The sequence below is a fragment of the Mustela erminea genome, chromosome 15 (assembly GCF_009829155.1).
Source record: "Mustela erminea isolate mMusErm1 chromosome 15, mMusErm1.Pri, whole genome shotgun sequence".
NCBI classification, from domain to species: Eukaryota; Metazoa; Chordata; class Mammalia; order Carnivora; family Mustelidae; genus Mustela; species Mustela erminea.
Window position 1 is genome coordinate 76,701,422 of NC_045628.1, and position 7,560 is coordinate 76,708,981.

At 52.0% G+C, this 7,560-nt stretch overlaps 1 protein-coding gene across 1 annotated transcript; it reads right to left on the minus strand.

Moving 5' to 3' along the window:
* Window positions 1-593: 593 nt before the first annotated feature.
* PDX1 (pancreatic and duodenal homeobox 1) lies at window positions 594-7,098 on the minus strand. Its single transcript, XM_032315234.1, has 2 exons — window positions 6,583-7,098; window positions 594-2,163 (listed from the first exon to the last, which is right to left on the minus strand). The coding sequence occupies exons 1-2, from the start codon at window positions 6,980-6,982 to the stop codon at window positions 1,712-1,714; spliced, it is 852 nt and encodes a 283-aa protein (XP_032171125.1). The 5' UTR covers window positions 6,983-7,098; the 3' UTR covers window positions 594-1,711.
* Window positions 7,099-7,560: the final 462 nt, after the last annotated feature.

Sequence of the window (7,560 nt, forward strand, 5' to 3'; positions counted from 1 at the left end):
CAGGTGTCAAGGCAGATTTGCTTGACTCCAGAGCCCAGTGGTAAAGCTGCAGGGCAAGGTTGTCGTCTCCCCAGTGAGGTTATCTCATTGATGAGAAAGTCCCCCTTTCTGGTTGATGGGGCTTCCTTTACTTGGGTGGGGCATTAGGACTCAGTTTCTTTTTTTCAAAAAACAAAAACAGCAAAACAAAAGCAAAACCAACGACAAAACAAGAACAAGCCCTGCCAACTCTTTGCAAAGACAGTAACAGTGACCGCTGGGAGTGAGGCAATGGCCCGCAAGGGTGGGAGCGCTCAAGTGGTGCCTTTCTGTGCACAGCAGAGGGAGGAGCAGGGGGCCCCAGAGATCAGAAGCCAACTAAGTCGGGGCCTCTTCGTTCCTAATACAAAATACTGCTGGCCTCGGGCCACCCGGGGTGGAGACTCTTCCGAAGCAAATTGCCCCCTCTTCCCTGGTTAGTACCAAGCAAATAAATGCTGCTTTAATTAAAAAAAAAAAAAAAAAAGAGAAGAAGAAGAAAGAAAGAAAGAAAGAAATGGAATCATTGCATGGCAAGAAAATCTGATACAAAGCGAGGGAAATCAGTTTGCATTTCTTTTCCATGTCATCCACATTTATTAATTGTTTTCCACAAACACCAGCTGAACACAAGGCCCGGACCCTGAAACAAACAACTGACGTGGAAACTACAGACCTAGTTACAACTTTAAATAAAAATAACCAGCTTTCAAACTCTCCAACCACATACATGTTCACCATTTCTAAAGGTGTAGGAATCATACCGTTTCTGTGAGTAGTTCCCAAGGTGGGTCAGGCCATGCTGCTTGCCTTTCATACAGCCTGTCCTGTCCTGAGACTAGCAACTAAATCCACATCCTAAAAAGAAAGCTCCAAATAGCTTCAGTTTAGTGATGGCTGCGTGTGTGTGGGGTATCTTTTCCCCCCAAATCCCTTGCTCTAGACTCATCTCCTAAGTGCCCTCTGGATTTACAGGGACTCTGACAAGGCCTTTATATTCCAGCTCTGCTGTTGCCCCAGCCACCCTCGCAAGATGTTCTCTTCTTTGGAGGAAAGAGATGCAGACAGAAGGAGGTGAGCTGGTGAAGTATGAGGCTACGCTAAAAAGAATTTTAAAAAAGGAAAAGGAAGACAAAGGGAGGAGGAAGTGGAGGAGGAATTACTCTATTTCATGGCCATCAATTTCACTAGGTCTTTGAAACCTTAGAAGTTTCCTTTCAATTATTTCTAAGCTTTAAGGCGGAAGTCTGAGTAAAATTGGCTCTGTTTCAGGACAGATTAAGGCCCTCCATCTAGCTCGCCTGCAGTATGTTGGGGAGCATTCCAGCTTGTAGTTTCTGTGGTCTTTTGAAGAGCTGGCTTCTCTAAAGAGGTCCATGGTTCTGGAGTGCTAGGACATGCACAGCAGCAGCAGATGTCGCCAGTCCAACAATATCACCGGAAGAGGCCCCAGATATTACAGAAAACCTTTCTTCTCCTTCCAGAAGGTCTGCCAGTGTCTCCCCAAGGCGCCCCAATTGGCACAGGCGCCTGAGAACTCGAGTTCTCCCCTTCCGTGCGGGTTGGCCAAGGCAGTTCCTGGCTCCTTGAACAGCCAGGGGGCCAGGGCTGGTTGTCCACACCCAGGGTCCGACCACTGCTCCCCCTCTTTCCCAGTGGTTGAAGCCGCCTGGCCAGGAGGAGCCCCCATCTCTCATCGGGGTTCCTGAGGTCGCAGGGGCGCGACACTGGAGGGCTGTGGTGATGTGCTAAGGCCAGGCGGCAGGCGTCCTTCTCGGGTGGGGGTGGCGGCGGGGACAGCGGGCGGCACAGCACCACCCGGGGGCAGCGACGGCGGCAGCGCCAGCAGCTCCTCACCGGAGGTCACTGCACAGTCCTGCTCCGGGTCAGCATCCGTGCCACCCCCAGCCACTGGCCCGCAGCTGCGCTTCTTGTCCTCCTCCTTTTTCCATTTCATGCGGCGGTTTTGGAACCAGATCTTGATGTGTCTCTCGGTCAAGTTCAGCATGACGGCCAGCTCCACCCTGCGGGGCCTCGAGATGTATTTATTGAATAGGAACTCCTTCTCCAGCTCCAGCAGCTGTGCACGCGTGTAGGCAGTACGTGTCCGTTTGTTTTCTTCTGGCTCTGCAACATAGGCTCCGCCTGTGGGCAACAGGGCACGTGAGTGTGGTCCCTGGACCCCTGGCCCCTCCTGCCCCAACCCCAAAGCCCAACACTTCAGCCCCAATCCTGGGACCCCTGGTGCTCCCAGGTACTCCTACCACCCAGGGCAACCTCCTTTCCCAGAGCTCAGCCTGGGCTCCTGCAGCCCTTCTCTAGTAAAGGTTGTCTATTTTTTCTTTCCTTTCCTTTCTATTTTTTTTTCTCTTTTCTTAAGATTTTATTTATTTATTTGACAGAGGGAGAGCACAAGCAGGGGGAGCATAAGAGGGAGAGGGAGCAGGTTCCCCACCAAGCAGGGAGCCCAACTAAGGGCTCCATTTGAGGACCTTGGGATCATGACCTGAGCTGAAGGCAGACATTTAACCATCTGAGCCACCCAGGGGCCCAAGGTCGCCTTTTCTTGGAGGTCAAAGCTGTGAGTGCCCTCAGGCTCTCTGTGAGCAAGTCCTGAGCTCTGTCAACCAGTGACTTTTCAGTGGGTTCTCCTGGCCAGTGTTTGGGTTGATGGTGATTTAAATGCACACACAATAGATATCTAAACCTACTGGATTGTACAAAGGCAACAAATGCATTTAATGTAAGAATTTTAAAAACCACAGTTTTCTAATGATGACCCACAGTAAGAATATACTTCAGATCACTACCTAGTTCACACACTGACATAGAACTGACACAAAAAAAATTCAGGACATACGCAACTGATAAATTATGGAACACTAAAAAAAATTTCTGGACATAAAACCAACCTTTACTACATATGATACTATCTAATAGTAAATTATTGTTTACTATTATTAATTTATATCTAAATAGTCCATAGTAATATATATAGTACATAGTATATAGCAAATATATAAAAATATATTAATAGTAAACTACTGTTTACAGTAGTTTACTATTAGTAAACAGTATTACTATTTACTAATAGTAAACAGTAGTTTACTATTAATATTTAGATATTTGCTATATACTATGTACTATATATTCACTATTTACTATTAATATATCTTAATAATAGTAAATAATAGTTTACTATTAATATATTTTTAATAGGGGCTCCTGGGTGGCTCAGTGGGTTAAAGCCTCTGCCTTAGGCTCAGGTCATGATCCCAGGGTCCTGGGATCCAGCCCCGCATAAGGGTCTCTGCTCAGCAGGGAGCCTGCTTCCCTTCCTCTCTCTCTGCCTGCCTCTCTGCCTACTTCTGATCTCTGTCTGTCAAATAAATAAATAAAATCTTTAAAATATATATTTTAATATGTTATTAATATATATTTACATATTAAAATTTATATATTTAGTATAAACTATTATTTACTATTAATAGATGTAGTAATAGTAAATATATATAGTAAATACTAAATATATAAAAATATTTTTATAAACTATTTTTACTATTTTGTTTTCTAAAAAAGATCTTGGCCCATGTAACTGATTTCATGATCAATCAACTTATAAGTGCAACCCTCATTGTGAAAAACCTTGAGCTAATAAGAACGCTGAGCTTATGACATATATTGTCACATCTAACTATGTGTTATCTCTCTCTATATATTGTCATAATCATCTCCGACTCAAGAGCTCATAAATTCTCTATAATTCTCTATAATTGTTTTCATCTCCGCTGGATCTCTGCCCTGGAGAAGAACGAAAACCATTCCGCGCCCTGAGGAATAACCCTGTCAGCCCTGAAGTCTGCGTCCTGAGCTTCAAACGCTGAAAAGGTGAGTGGGGAGTCTCAGGGGTCGGGTTCCCACTGGCAACCGAGAGCTCTATGGAGGACAGGACAGTGATAGTCAAAGGCTCAGGCATTCCAGCTCCAAACCCGGGTGGCAAGGAAGAAACCACTGGCCCGGTAAATTACCCAAATTACCGCTGCACACCTGCTGTTTGCCGCTGTGCTCCAGACCTTGAGCTTTTTTGCTTTTTCTGCTTGGTACCGACTGCACCCTGCGGTCGAGTTAAGTTCCAATATTCTAAGAAGATGCCTAAGTCTGCTTGTCTTAGGACAGAGTCTGGGATATTTCTCTTGTGACTGTTAGGAAGATTTAGGGAATTGAAAAGCTAGTACAAGTGTGTTTGGGTGGGAGGGTTTCCCTCCCAGGCCAAAAAGAGGTTCCCAGAACCCAAGGCTGAGGCTTGGGTCAGAGTCAGCAGAGGAGTCCTGAGGAGCATCTCCAGAGGCTTACACTTCTAAGATTTTCTGGGCACGGGAGAGAAGCAAGGGAGCCTTATAGGAAAGTTAAAAAGGCCCTCCGAGATTCTTAAATTCAATCCACAATCTCTAGGGGCTCTGGCCCTCTTCTGCTGGGGTCATGGAGGTGCTGTGAGCCACTGGGACAGGGTCCACTACCTCAGGAGACCTCTGCTCAGGACAAGTTGGCAGGGGATGGAGGCTGTTGGTGGTGGTATGGAGAAGATGTCAAGAGTTCCCACGTCTGCGCCCTTCCGTAAGGCGCAGGTTGAGGCTGGTTTAGGGACAAGCCCGCTAGCGAGGCTTATGCGGTTCATTTTTTAGGTCGACGTTTTCAAAAGTTCCTATAGTTTTGTTGTTAGTATTCATATCTTTACTACAAATGGAAGCGCTTTGATCACGTTACTCTCCTCAGGGGTTTGAGACCCCACTAGGAGTGGGCAGGCACGTTCATGGCGCTTGAAGCTCTGCTCGTTCCAGAGTTTTCCGGGAGGACCTCTAGGCCGCAGGAGCACCCTACAGGCAGCGTCCAGGAAAGGGGGTTGGCCCATTCCCTCTGGGCTGCACTTGTAGCAGGTCAGAGGGTTCCAGCAAAGGCCTCTCCCTTGACTCTGCAACCTGAGGTCAGCTTTTCGAGGTTCCCCCTATCCCGGGGCAAGGCCGCCAATTTTCCATCGGATTTTACAGTCTGGCTCCGTAGGTGTGCCCGAGCCCAAGCTCCACCAGAGCAGGGTAGGGTGGGGAAGTTATCCGGCTTCAGAATGTTTCAGGTGGGGCCTCCCTAGGAGGGCCTGGAATGCCGGAAATGCGCGTCCCCAGCCCCCACCCTGGGTGGAAGGACCTGGTCCTCCCGCCTCCCAAGAATCCCGCATTTCCCAAGACTCCCCAGCCTCCGGCGGCCGCGCGCGCGCGGCGTAAGTACGCAGAGGCGCCGGGCGCGTCTGGCGCCCCTCTCCCCCTGGGCTGCGCCCTACGTGGAGACGACTGCCGCCGAATTTGGCCCCGTCCAGACTCCAGACCCGGGCCCGCCCGCTCCTCACACCCGGCCTTTGCGAGAAAGTGAACTAGGGGGAGAGGCGAGCCCCGGGGACCCTGGGCGAGCTCGAACCCCACAAGGCTCGCCGGGCTGCACCGGGCGGTGCAGAGACGGGACTCTGGGGTGGGGGGGCGCGACCCCTCCTGAGCCTCTTTCTCCTACCCCCGACTACTGGAAGGAAGAGAAAAGTCAGCTACGCGCCATGTAGGTGTGACCACAAGTGGCCGCGGCACGGAAGCGATAACATTGTGTAGCGGTCAGAACCCACGGCCAGCTCGTGGCGGGGAAGGGGCCTGGGGGTCGCTCCCCGCCTCAGCCTCCGGGCTCCCGGGACGACCTTCGGTGACACGCCGGCGCCTAGGGCCACGGGGATCCAGGGCTCACGCCTCTTCGAACCGGCTGTGCAAGGAGGGCATCTCCTTCCTCAAACTTACTTTCTGGGAAGCAGCGGGGGCGCGGCGGGGGAGACCCTTTGGAACGTTTCCGTGTGTTCAGAAGTGAGCTAGCAGCGCAGACGCCTCTCACAGCGGCTCGTCTCCCAGGCTGAGCAGCCAGGTCTCGGTTTTGCGGTGAGTAACCCCCCACCCCCGCCCCCGCCCCCGCCCCTCCGACCTCCCAACCCCCGGCTGCCCAACGCCTTTGCAAACTTGGCTGCAGTTTGTCTTCCCTGCCTTTCTGCATCCGCGGGGTGCCTCCGAGTCTGCCTGCACTCCTGTAATGAAGCCACCCAGGGCCAGAGGGGGCCCGGGACTCTAAAAGCGCGCTCAGGCCCGGGTTGGAAGCATCCCAGAGCCCTGCTCGGCTTCTCTGACGCTCATTCCGCGGAGTCCTGGCCATTCCCCCAGGGGAGGAGGATGCAGAGGGTCTGAGGCCAGGAGCTCTGCCAGGCTTTAGCTTTCTGCGGGTGCGCAGCTGTTGAAGTTCAGTGTACAGGGAAAGAAGGGTTTAAGTTCCCGGGGGGGAGAGCTGAGTGGAAAGGACGCTCCAAATGAGACCAGAAAGGCACTTCTGTAGGATGGCCCAGTTGGCTTCCTATGTAGTTTAGTCTGATCCAGGGTGCTCCATAGGGTCTGGGAACACGAACGGGTGGAGGGTCCTGGGGAGGTTTGGAGGTAGGGGCAGCCCGTTGGAGAGCGGGTATGGACAAAGGGGGTGGTGAGCCAGGCTTACCTGCCCACTGGCCTTTCCACGCGTGAGCCTTGGTGGACTTCATCCACGGGAAAGGCAGCTGGACGCGGCTGGGCTCCTCCAGGGCCCCCGGCTCAGCTCCATCCGGGAAGGGCCCGGCAGGCTGGTGGGGGAGCGTGAGCTGAGCTGGGAGGTGGTGGAGGTGCGCCACTGCGGAGTCGTCGGCGAGGGGAGGCACCTCGTATGGGGAGATGTCGGGAGGGCTGCCCTGCTCCAGAGCGCCCAGGGTCCCCGGGAACGGGGGCGGCGGCGGCGGGGGCTGGCGGCCCATGTACAGGCACGCAGGGGGACTGGCGCTGAACTCTGGCGCGGGGCCCCGCTGGAACGCGCATGGGTCCTTGTAAAGCTGCGTAGCTGCGTAGTACTGCTCCTCGCTGTTCATGGCTGCCTCCGGGTCTTGGACTCCAGCAGTAGGGAGCTGGAGCCGGGGAGTTGAAGCTGCGCAGCTCTTCCACTCTCCGCGCCACCCTTGCTCGCTTTGACAGCTCCGCTCTGCTCGGCGAGGGAACCCGCCACCGGCGGGGACTGTCGGGCCGGCCGCCGCGCCATAGGCTCCGCTGTGCCCCACGTGGCTGAGCCTGGGGCCATTATTGGCCTGGCCGACTGCCTTAAGAAGCAAGGCCCAGGTACCCAAGAGCACCTGCATTTGTTTCAATTTTCTGTCTCAGCTGAGTTTACCGCACGCACCTGTATGCGCAGCTGCAGGGCTGCGTAAAGTGGAACACCCATGAAAATATGAAGATTTACATTCAGTTATAGAAATGTATTCTCATCATACTTAGATCTGTTTTCCTTTTTCGATAATGTACATAATACATTAGTTTATTAATATAATTTATAAATATGCTTATGCCGAGGTTGTGTATTTATATTTCTCTTTAACTGTTAGGGAATACGGTCAAAAAAGTTTACAGACCCGACCTCTATAGGTCCGAAGCAGCTGGTTTTATTTTATTTATG

Bases quoted from the DNA above. Each gene is read 5' to 3' on its own strand.
- PDX1 (XM_032315234.1), bottom strand. From the start codon at position 6,982: ATGAACAGCGAGGAGCAGTACTACGCAGCTACGCAGCTTTACAAGGAC. The intron at 2,164-6,582 runs GTAAGCCTGGCT...TGTTGCCCACAG, and splicing joins GTGGAAAGGCCAGTGGGCAG to GCGGAGCCTATGTTGCAGAG.